This window comes from Salvelinus namaycush, unplaced genomic scaffold (assembly GCF_016432855.1).
Source record: "Salvelinus namaycush isolate Seneca unplaced genomic scaffold, SaNama_1.0 Scaffold133, whole genome shotgun sequence".
In the NCBI taxonomy this organism is placed as follows: Eukaryota; Metazoa; Chordata; class Actinopteri; order Salmoniformes; family Salmonidae; genus Salvelinus; species Salvelinus namaycush.
This window is the reverse complement of record NW_024058042.1, coordinates 235,772-247,917: the sequence shown is the minus strand read 5'-3', so window position 1 is coordinate 247,917 and position 12,146 is coordinate 235,772. Positions and strand designations below refer to the sequence as shown.

The following is a 12,146-nucleotide window of genomic DNA, read 5'->3' as shown; positions in this document are numbered from 1 at the left end:
ATATATACAGTAGGGAGGCTAAATACAGTAGGGAGGCTATATACAGAGTCCAGTTAGTCAGGCTTATTGAGGTAGTATGTACATGTAGGTATGGTTAAAGTGACTATGCATATATGATAAACAGAGTAGCAGTAGCGTATAAAGAGGGTTTGGTGGGTGGCGGGACACAATGCAGATAGCCCGGTTAGCCATTTGATTACCTGTTCATGAGTCTTATGGCTTGAGGGTAAAAGCTGTTGAGAAGCCTTTTTGTCCTAGACTTGGTGCAACGGTACCGCTTGCCGTGCGGTAGTAGAGAGAACTGTCTATGACTGAGGCGGCTGGAGTCCTTGACAATTTTTAGGGCCTTCCTCTGACACCGCCTGGTGTAGAGGTCCTGGATGGCAGACAGCTTAGCCCCAGTGGTGTACTGGGCCGTACGCACTACCCTCTGTAGTACCTTGCGGTCGGAGGTCGAGCAGTTCCCGTACCAGGCAGTGATGCAACCGGTCAGGATGCTCTCGATGTTGCAGCTGTAGAACCTTTTGAAGATCTGAGGACCCATGACAAATCTTTTTAGTTTCCTGAGGGGGAATAGGCTTTGTTGTGCCCTCATCACGATTGTCTTGGTATGTTTGGACCATTCTAGTTGGTTGTTGATGTGGACGCCAAGGAATTTGAAGCTCTCAACCTGCTCCACTACAGCCCCGTCGATGAGAATGGGGGTGTGCTCGGTCCTCTTTTCCTGTAGTCCACAATAATCTCCGTAGTCTTGGTTATGTTGAGGGATAGGCTGTTATTCTGGCACCACCCGGCCAGGTGTCTGACCTCCTCCCTATAGGCTGTCTCAACGTTGTCGGTGATCAGGCATACCACTGTTGTGTCATCGGAAAACTTAATGATGGTGTTGGAGTCGTGCCTGACCATGCAGTCATAAGTGAACAGGGAGTACAGGAGGAGACTGAGCACGCACCCCTGGGGAGCTCCAGTGTTGAGGATCAGCGTGGCAGATGTGTTGCTACCTACCCTCACCACCTGGGGCCGGCCTGTCAGGAAGTCCAGGATCCAGTTGCAGAGGGAGGTGTTTAGTCCCAGGATCCTTAGCTTAGTGATGAGCTTCATGGGCACTATGGTGTTGAACGCTGAGCTGTAGTCAATGAAAAGCATTCTCACATAGGTGTTCCTTTTGTCCAGGTGGGAAAGGGCAGGGTGGAGAGCAATAGAGATTGCGTCATCTGTGGATCTGTTGGGGCGGTATGCGAATTAGAGTGGGTCTAGGGTTTCTGGGATAATGGTGTTGATGTGAGCCATGACCAGCCTTTCAAAGCACTTCATGGCTACGGATGTGAGTGCTACGGGTCTGTAGTCTTTTAGGCAGTTTTCCTTCGTGAATTAGTGTAACCTTAAAGTTAGCCTTTTTAGATAAAACTATACTAAATATGTTAATGTCAATAAATAACTGTTTTGCGGTGAAGGTCTACAGTAGCCTAAACAGCACTCTCTGTAGCTGGAGGACAGCTATTTTCCGTCCTCCTCTGGGTACATTGACTTCAATACAAAACCTAGTAGGCTCATGTTTCTCAACCCCTTCCATAGACTTACACAGTAATTATAACAACTTCCGGAGGACGTCCTCCAACCTATCAGATTTCTTGCAGCATGAACTGACATGTTGTCCACCCAATCAAAAGACCACAGAATGAATCTAGTACTGATAGCATAAACTACAGGTAGCTAGCACTGCAGTGTATATAACATGTAGTAGTTGACTCAAAGAGAGAGAGAGAGATAATAGTTGAACAGTTTTTAACAAGGAGAAGCAGCAGAGAGAGAGAGCAAGAGAGAGCTAGCTATATTTTGTTCTATTTTTTCCACTTTCACATTAGCTAGTCATTGACGTCACCAGACCCGGGCTTTCTGGGTTTTAGGCCCGAATTATTTTGTCTCAGCTCCGAGTATTCTGCCCTGCTGGGATGGTGTAAAACAAACTAGGCTATACTGCATTACACACTGCAATATTCCAAACATGAGCCCCGGACTGCCCTGCCTATTTAATGCTGCCTAAAATGAGCATTTCTGTAAACGGTGGCACTTTAGGAAGCAGTCAACATGGTTTTCCAGAATCATTTTTGATTCATACAAAGAAATTATATTTGGGCGCGCGTGTGGCGACTGCTTATTCCCTGAGGGCGAGAGTGCAAAGATGAGAAGGACGGAGGTAAACTTGGTTAGCTTGCTATTACTATAGGACATTTTGTTAGCACATGATGATGTAATTCAGAGTTATTGACCTCACAGTAATTCAGAGTTATTGACCTCACAGTAAGCCAGATGTAATTCAGAGTTATTGACCTCACAGTAAGCCAGATGTAATTCAGAGTTATTGACCTCACAGTAAGCCAGATGTAATTCAGAGTTATTAACCTCACAGTAAGCCAGATGTAATTCAGAGTTATTGACCTCACAGTAAGCCAGATGTAATTCAGAGTTATTAACCTCACAGTAAGCCAGATGTAATTCAGAGTTATTGACCTCACAGTAAGCCAGATGTAATTCAGAGTTATTGACCTCACAGTAAGCCAGATGTAATTCAGAGTTATTGACCTCACAGTAAGCCAGATGTAATTCAGAGTTATTGACCTCACAGTAAGCCAGATGTAATTCAGAGTTATTGACCTCACAGTAAGCCAGATGTAATTCAGAGTTATTGCCCTCACAGTTAGCCAGATTCCAGTAACTCACAGTTAGCCAGATTCCAGTAACTCACAGTTAGCCAGATTCCAGTAACTCACAGTAAGCCAGATGTAATTCAGAGTTATTGACCTCACAGTTAGCCAGATTCCAGTAACTTACATTTCAACATGTTGACTCAAAAGCTGCACTGACAGATGTCATTGTAAATAAGAATTTGTTCTTTACTGACTTGCGTAGTTAAATAAAATGTTAATACAATATTATTTTTTAAATGACGAGTATAGACATTTTTTATGAGCATGGCCTCATTACTAGCCCGACGCTCTGACCACTAGGCTACCTGCCACCCCAATATTAAACAATATATGATCAAAGAAATCTATAGTATGACAGATGAATTTTTTATTGCAGTTTGTAATCTGACCCTCTGATATCCAGGAATGAATGCAGCTGTCCGCGCTGTGACCCGGATGGGGATATTTGTTGGAGCCAAGATGTATCTCGTATATGAGGTACTATTATCCATACGTCATCTATTTTACCCCACACCAGTTTTAAAACATATCGTTCATTACCCTGTCTTACAGTGAGTTAGCCTGTGTCTTACAGTGAGTTAGCCTGTGTCTTACAGTGAGTTAGCCTGTGTCTTACAGTGAGTTAGCCTGTGTCTTACAGTGAGTTAGCCTGTGTCTTGAAGTGAGTTAGCCTGTGTCTTGAAGTGAGTTAGCCTGTGTCTTGAAGTGAGTTAGCCCGTGTCTTGAAGTGAGTTAGCCCGTGTCTTGAAGTGAGTTAGCCCGTGTCTTGAAGTGAGTTAGCCCGTGTCTTGAAGTGAGTTAGCCCGTGTCTTGAAGTGAGTTAGCCCGTGTCTTGAAGTGAGTTAGCCTGTGTCTTACATGTCCGAGGCTTTCTTTGTTTCCTTCAACTGGCATTGTCAGTAATATGACAATAGGATGTTCTGCTCCATCATGACCAGTATTGATCTGATTGAACAATGTGATTGCTGTTTTTCTCTCAGGGCTACCAGGGTCTGGTGGATGGAGGGGACAACATCAAGCTGGCCCACTGGCAGAGTGTCACCAACATCATACAGCAGGTAACAGTGACCTATAGTAGCTAATGCACTCTGAAAGAGAAGTCTGAACTCTACTGGTGTCAGGAGTCGTGATCAGAGCCATTTACATGGGATGGTCAAAAGACCAATGCTCTGGCATTTCTACCACACTGGACCATTTTCTTCCTTGAGGCTCATTTATTATCCAGATCATTAGAATTGTGCTAAAATAAACAATACCCCATAGGAGAAAAAAAAGAATTCCCGCCCAACTGGCATTTGTCCGAAATACCAGATTTTCTTAATTTTTGAAAATGTAACCTTTATTTAACCAGGCAAAACCCATTGGGGCGGTAGGTAGCCTAGTGGTTAGAGCATTGGATTTGTAACCGAAAGGTTGGAAGATCGAATCCTCGAGCTGACAAGGTACAAATCTGTCGTTCTGCCCCTGAACAAGGTAGTTAACCCACTGTTCCTAGGCCGTCATTGAAAATAAGAATTTGTTCTTAACTGACTTGCCTAGTTAAATAAAAAATAAATAAAAATGGAGGTTAAAAACCTATTTTTCGAGGGCAACCTGGCAAGAAGGCAATACGGGGAAATAGCAGCGTGTCCAGTACACCCCTGGCTTGAGCTTTTATGGTGAGGAAGGGAGAAATATATTTGAATTGATCACCTACTGTGTCAGCGGGTCAACATGGGTCTCGTTCTCTGATCTTCAGAACATGTCTTTTCAGCATCTGGGTTGATTTCACTATTTCTCTCCGTATACAGTGAGGGAGAGGGGACAGTGTGGGGCTCCCTCCTCCCCCTAACCGTAACCACGCCAACCAGAGGAGGGGAGGAGGGGAGGAGGAGAGGGGAGGATGAGTGGAGGGGGGGAGATCCAGAAGTATTGGGACAGTAACCACGTGTCTAGTTTTCTTGCGAGTAAAGTTGTATCGTATAAATACAAAAATCACGAAAGCTGTGATCATTTGTTCATTCGACATGGTGGGATCTTTTTGAGTCAGTAAAATTAAGTATGCGAAAAATGACGGTGGAAAAGCCTTTATGTGCAAATATTGATATAATAATCATCATATCGAAGGTAACTTGGAGTCAGGCGATGATATGTTGTGTGGTTCTCCCACTACGAATCGGGAAACCATGCAGTTTATTAGGCTACAGATGAAATAACTGATGAACTTCACAGGGTGGTGATAGTGCTCAGTGATGGGCTTGATGAACTTCACAGGGTGGTGATAGTGCTCAGTGATGGGCTTGATGAACTTCACAGGGTGGTGATAGTGCTCAGTGATGGGCTTGATGAACTTCACAGGGTGGTGATAGTGCTCAGTGATGGGCTTGATGAACTTCACAGGGTGGTGATAGTGCTCAGTGATGGGCTTGATGAACTTCACAGGGTGGTGATAGTGCTCAGTGATGGGCTTGATGAACTTCACAGGGTGGTGATAGTGCTCAGTGATGGGCTTGATGAACTTCACAGGGTGGTGATAGTGCTCAGTGATGGGCTTGATGAACTTCACAGGGTGGTGATAGTGCTCAGTGATGGGCTTGATGAACTTCACAGGGGGGTGATAGTGCTCAGTGATGGGCTTGATGAACTTCACAGGGTGGTGATAGTGCTCAGTGATGGGCTTGATGAACTTCACAGGGTGGTGATAGTGCTCAGTGATGGGCTTGATGAACTTCACAGGGGGGTGATAGTGCTCAGTGATGGGCTTGATGAACTTCACAGGGTGGTGATAGTGCTCAGTGATGGACTTGATGAACTTCGCTCGGTGATAGTGCTCAGTGATGGGCTTGATGAACTTCACAGGGTGGTGATAGAGCTCAGTGATGGGCTTGATGAACTTCACAGGGTGGTGATGGGCTTGATGAATTTCACAGGGTGGTGATAGTGCTCAGTGATGGGCTTGATGAACTTCACAGGGTGGTGATAGTGCTCAGTGATGGGCTTGATGAACTTCACAGGGTGGTGATGGGCTTGATGAACTTCACAGGGTGGTGTTAGTGCTCAGTGATGGGCTTGATGAACTTCACAGGGTGGTGATAGTGCTCAGTGATGGGCTTGATGAACTTCACAGGGTGGTGTTAGTGCTCAGTGATGGGCTTGATGAACTTCACAGGGTGGTGATAGTGCTCAGTGATGGGCTTGATGAACTTCACAGGGTGGTGATAGTGCTCAGTGATGGGCTTGATGAACTTCACAGGGTGGTGATAGTGCTCAGTGATGGGCTTGATGAACTTCACAGGGTGGTGATAGTGCTCAGTGATGGGCTTGATGAACTTCACAGGGTGGTGATAGTGCTCAGTGATGGGCTTGATGCTCCTTTCCAATACATTTCAAGGGTCTTATTCTGGTGACATGATGAAATATACACTGGGTACCAGTACTGAGTCGATGTGCAGGGGTACCAGGTAGTTGAGGTAGATATGTACACATACACTGAGTGTACAAAATATTAGGAACACCTTCCTTTTGCCCTCAGAACAGCCTCAATTTGTCGGGGCATGGACTCTACAAGGTGTCGAAAGAGTTCCACAGGGATGCTGGCTCATGTTGACTCCAATGCTTCCCACAGTTGTGTCAAGTTGGCTGGATGTCCTTTGGGTGGTGGACCATTCTTGATACACACAGGAAACTGTCCAGCAGCGTTGCAGTTCTTGACACACTCAAACCGATGCGCCTGGCACGTACTACCATACTCCGTTCAAAGGCACTTAAATATTTTGTCTTGCCCATTCACCCTCTGAATGGCACACATACACAATCCATCTCTCAAGGCTTAAAAATCCTTCTTTAACTTGTCTCCTCTCCTTCATCTACACTGATTGAAGTGGATTTAACAAGTAACATCAATAAGGGATCATAGCTTTCACCTGGATTTACCTGGTCAGTCTGTCATGACAGAGCAGGTGTTCCTAATGTTTTGTACACTCAGTGTAGGTAGGGATAAAGTGACTAGACAACAGGATTAATAATAAACAGTAGCAGCAGCATATGTGATGAGTCAGAGATAGTCAATGCAGATAGGCCAGGCAGCTATTGGTTAAATCAAATGTATTTGTCACATGCGCCGAATACGGCAGGTATTTGGTATGTTATTAGGATCCCCATCAGCTGTTGCAAAAGCAGCAGCTTCTCTTCCTGGGGTCCACACAAAACATGACACAATACAGAATGACATAATACAGAATGACATAATACAGAACATCAATAGACAAAAACAGCTCAAGGACAGAACTACATTCATTTATAAAGGAACACGTAGCCTCCATATCAATACATACACACAAACTATCTAGGTCCAATAGGGGAGAGGTGTTGTGCTGTGAGGTGTTGCTTTATCTGTTTTTGAAACCAGGTTTGCTGTTTATTTGAGCAATATGAGATGGAAGGAAGTTGCATGCAATGAGGACTCTCTATGTAATACTGTACACTTTCTTGAATTTGTTCTGGATTTGGGGGATGTGGGGGGAGGGTAAAATTAAGTGATGCAGTCAGCCTCAACTCTCAGCCAAGAGAGACTGGCAGCATAGTATTTATATCAGCCCTCTGATTACAATGAAGAGCAATACGTGCCGCTCTGTTCTGGGCCAGCTGCAGCTTAACTAGGTCTTTCCTTGCAGCACTCGACCACACGACTGGACAATAGTCAAGATAAGACAAAACTAGAGCCTGCAGAACTTGCTTTGTGTCAAAAAAGCAGAGCATCTCTTTATTACAGACAGACCTCTCCCCATCTTTATAACTATTGAATCTATATGTTTGACCATGACAATTTACAATCTAAAGTAACACCAAGTAATTTGGTCTCCTCAACTTGTTCAACAGCCACACCATTCATTACCAGATTCAGCTGAGGTCTAGAACTTAGGGAATGATTTGTACCAAATACAATGCTCTTAGTTTTAGAGATGTTCAGGACCAGTTTATTACTGGCCACCCATTCCAAAACAGACTGCAACTGTTTGTTAAGGTTTTCAGTGACTTCATTAGCTGTGGTTGCTGATGCGTATATGGTTGAATCATCAGCATACATGGACACAGGCTTTGTTTAATGCCAGTGGCAGGTCATTGGTAAAAATAGAAAAGAGTAGAGGGCCTAAAGAGCTGCCCTGTGGTACACCACACCCTACATGTTACACATTAGAGAAGCTTCCATTAAAGAAAACCCTTTGAGTTCTATCTGATAGATGGCTCTGAATCCACGATATGGCAGAGGTTGAAAAGCCATAGCACTTTTTTCAACAACAGGTTATGGTCAATAATGGTCAACATCTATCTTTTTTGACACGCTCACTGTTCGTTGTTGGCATTTCCTATCTAAGTTTGCCCACTTTGCCAATGAAGTAACTATTAAAATAATTAGCAACATCAAATGGTTTTGTGATGAATAAGCCATCTGATTCGATGAAAGATGGAGTTGAATTTGTCTTTTGGCCCATAATTTCATTTAAAGTACTCCAAGGTGTTATATCATTGATCTTGGTTAATCATTGATCAGTTATTTATTTTTTGTTGTTGAGTTTAGTCACATCATTTCTCAATTTACAGAAAGTCAGATGTGCAGCCAGACTTATTAGCCAGTAATTTTGCCCCGTCTCTTTCAACCATACAGTTTTTTAACAGTTCTAACAGTCAGTTTCTTTATAGGTGCATGTTTATCAATAATTGGAAGAAGCAATTTCATAAATTCATCTGGATGCTCCTTATTAATCACATTAGACCAACAAATATGTTTTACATCATCCACATAAGATTCACAGCATTATATTTTGTATGATCTCTTATACTATTTTAGTCCCAGGTTTTGGATCTTTGGCCTTCCTGGTTATAGCCACTATATTGGGATCACTGCATCCAATGGGTACGGATACAGCTTTAGAACCAAGTTCTATAGTATTATACAGGGGGTACCGGTACCGAGTCAACAGGTTAGACGAGGTAATTTGTACATGTAGGTAGGGGTGAAGTGATAGATAATAAACAGCGAGTAGCAGCAGTTTACAAAACAAATGGGGGGGGGGGGGGGGGGGTGTCAATGTAAATAGTCCGGTGGCCATTTCCTTAATTGTTCAGCAGTCTTATAGCTTGGGGGTAGAAGCTGTTAAGGATTCTTTTGGTCCTAGACTTGGCACTCCGGTACTGCTTGCCGTGCGGTAGCAGAGAGAACAGTCTGACTTGGGCGCTTGGAGTCTTTGACAAATTTTTGGGCCTTCCTCTGACTCCGCCTATTATATAGGTCCTGGATGGCGGGAAGCTTGGCCCCAGTGATGTACTGGGCCGTTCGCACTACCCTCTGTAGCGCCTTAGTCAGATGCCGAGCAGTTGCCATAACAGGTGGGATGCAACCGGTCAGGATGCTCTCTATGGTGGAGATGTAGAACCTTTTGAGGATCTGGGGGACCCATGCCAAATCTTTTGACGTGCCCTCTTCATAACTGTCTTGGTGTGTTTGGACCCTGATAGTTTGTTGGTGATGTGGACACCAAGGAACTTAACTCTCGACCGCTGAACTTCAGCCCCGTCAATGTTAATGGGGGCCTGTTCGGCCCTCCTTTTCCTATAGTCCATGATCAGCTCCTTTATCTTGCTCATATTGAGCGAGAGGTTGTTGTCCTGGTGTAATAGTATAGCTTCCGTCCCTCTCCTCGCCCCTACCTGGGCTCGAACCAGGGACCCTCTGCAAACTACAACAACTGACACCCACGAAGCATCTTTACCCATCGCACCACAAAAGCGCGGCCCTTGCAGAGCAAGGGGAACAACTACTTCAGGTCTCAGAGCGAGTGAGGTCACCGATTGAAGCACCACCGCTAACTAGCTAGCCATTTCACATCGGTTACGCTGGCACCACACTGCCAGGTCTCTGACCTCCTCCCTATAGGCTGTCTAGTCGTTGTCGGTGATCAGGTCTACCACTGTTGTGTCATCAGCAAACTTAATGATGGTGTTGGAGTCGTGCTTGGCCATGCAGTAGTGGGTGAACAGGGAGTACAGGAGGGGGCTGAGCACGCACCCCTGAGGGGCCCCAGTGTTGAGGATCAGTGTGGCGGATGTGTTGTTACCTACTCTTACCACCTGTGGGCGGCCGGTCAGGAAGTCCAGGATCCAGTTGCAGAGGGAGGTGTTTAGTCCCAAAATCCTTAGCTTAGTAATGATCTTTGTGGGTAATATGGTGTTGAACGCTGAGCTGTAGTCAATGAACAGAATTCTCACATAGCTGTTCCTTTTGTCCAGGTGGGAAAGGGCCGTGTGGAGTGCGATTTGAGATTACATCATCTGTGGATCTGTTGGGGTGGTATGCGGTTTGGAGTGGATCTAGGGTTTCTGGCATGATGGTGTTGTGAGCCATGACCAGCCTTTCAAAGAACTTCATGGCTACAGACGTGAGTGGTACGGGGCGGTAATCATTTAGGCAGGATGCCTTCGCTTTCTTGGGCACAGGGACTATGGTGGTCTGTTTGAAACATGTACAGTTGAAGTCGGAAGTTTACATACACCTTAGCCAAATACATTTAAACTCAGTTTTTCACAATTCCTGACATTTAATCCTAGTAAACAATCCCTGTCTCAGGTCAGTTAGGATCACCACTTTATTTTAAGAATGTGAAATGTTAGAATAATAGTAGAGAGAGTGATTTTATTTCAGCTTTGTCCTTAAGCCATTTTGCCACAACTTTGGAAGTATGCTTGGGGACATTGTCCATTTGGAAGACCCATTTGCGACCAAGCTTTAACTTCCTGACTGATGTCTTGAGATGTTGCTTCAATATATCCACATAATTTTCCTACCTCATGATGCCATCTATTTTGTGAAGTGCACCAGTCCCTCTTGCAGCAAAGCACCCCCACAACATGATGCTGCCACCCCCGTGCTTCACAGTTGGGATGGTGTTCTTTGGCTTGCAAGCCTCCCCCTTTTTCCTCCTAACATAACGATGGTCATTATGGCCAAACAGTTTTATTTTTGTTTCATCAGACCATTTCTCCAGAAAGTACGATCTTTGTCCCCATGTGCAGTTGCAAACCGTAGTCTGGATATTTTGGAGCAGTGGCTTCTTCCTTGCTGAGCGGCCTTTCAGGTTATGTCGATATAGGACTCGTTTTACTGTGGATATAGATACTTTTGTACCTGTTTCCTCCAGCATCTTCACAAGGTCATTTGCTGTTGTTCTGGGATTGATTTGCACTTTTCACTCCAAAGAACGTTCATCTCTAGGAGACAGAACACGTCACCTTCCTGAGCGGTATGACGGCTGCGTGGTACCATGGTGTTTATACTTGCGTACTATTGTTTGTACAGATGAACGTGGTACCTTCAGGCGTTTGGAAATTGCTCCCAAGGATGAACCAGACTTTTGCAACAGTTTTATTTATCGGCTTTTCATTTACTTTTTTGTCCGAAAGCCGGCAATTGCAGGCCAACGGAAAAGCTGCAGCCAATTGGCTATGCAGCCAGACTTATTTGCCATTCCTTTTGCCTCATCCCTCTCAACCATACCATTTTTAAGTTTTTATAGTAATTGTCTTAATGTGTGAATGCTTATTAGTAACTGGAATAAGCAATTTCTTAAATGCTTTAATTGCTGGTTATGTCCCATTATACACCACAGACCAGCAAATATTCTTTACATCTTCAACATATGAATCATTATAACACTTATTGTATGACCTCTTATACACTATATTAGGCCCAGCCTTTGGAACGTTGGTTTCCCTAGACATGGTTACTATATTATAATCATTACATCCAATGGATATGAATGATGCTTTAGAGCAGATTTCTGCCACAATAGTAAAGATGTGATCAATACATGTGGATGATTTCATTCCTGTGCTCTTTGTAACGACCCTGGTAGGTTGACTGATAACCTGAACCAGGTTGCAGCCACTGGTTACAGTTTGAAGCTTTTTCTTGAGTGGACACCTTAATGAAAGCCAGTCAATATAGGTCACCCAGAAAATATACCTCTCTAATGATATCACATACATTTCACACACATGACCCATATTCACTTGGTGCTCTAAAGCAACTTCCCACAAGGCTTTAGGTGAAGCAGGAGAACCTCTAGACATGTTACTAAAACAGCATTCGACATGAGATCCTCTAAGCTGTACAGGAATATGACTCTGAATATAAACAGCAACATCTCCCCCATTGGCATTCCTGTCTTTTCTGTAGATCTTGTAACCATGTATTGCTATCGTGAAGGGTGTTATCTCAGTGCGTTTCAGAGATAGTCACTATATGAATGTTATCTGTTACTAGCAAGTTATTGATTTCTTGACCCTTGTTTCTTAGGCTACGCTGCCTTCAGACGGTTTTTACAATGCTTGACTTTTTCCACATTTTGTTGTTACAAAGTGGGATTTAAATTGATTTAGTTGTCATTTTTTATCAACGATTTA

General features: G+C 44.0%; 1 protein-coding gene across 3 annotated transcripts in view; it reads left to right on the top strand.

Annotated features, from left to right (window-relative positions):
* The window catches only part of LOC120036441 (ATP-dependent 6-phosphofructokinase, liver type-like), a 74,533-nt gene that overhangs the window by 13,045 nt on the left and 49,342 nt on the right, over nt 1–12,146 (top strand). For all 3 annotated transcript variants that reach the window (XM_038982877.1, XM_038982878.1, XM_038982876.1), the window contains exons 2-3: nt 3,112–3,185; nt 3,689–3,766. In XM_038982877.1, coding sequence (XP_038838805.1) covers nt 3,114–3,185; nt 3,689–3,766 — 150 coding nt within the window. In that variant the 5' untranslated portion in view covers nt 3,112–3,113. The remainder of the gene's footprint in view (nt 1–3,111; nt 3,186–3,688; nt 3,767–12,146) is intronic.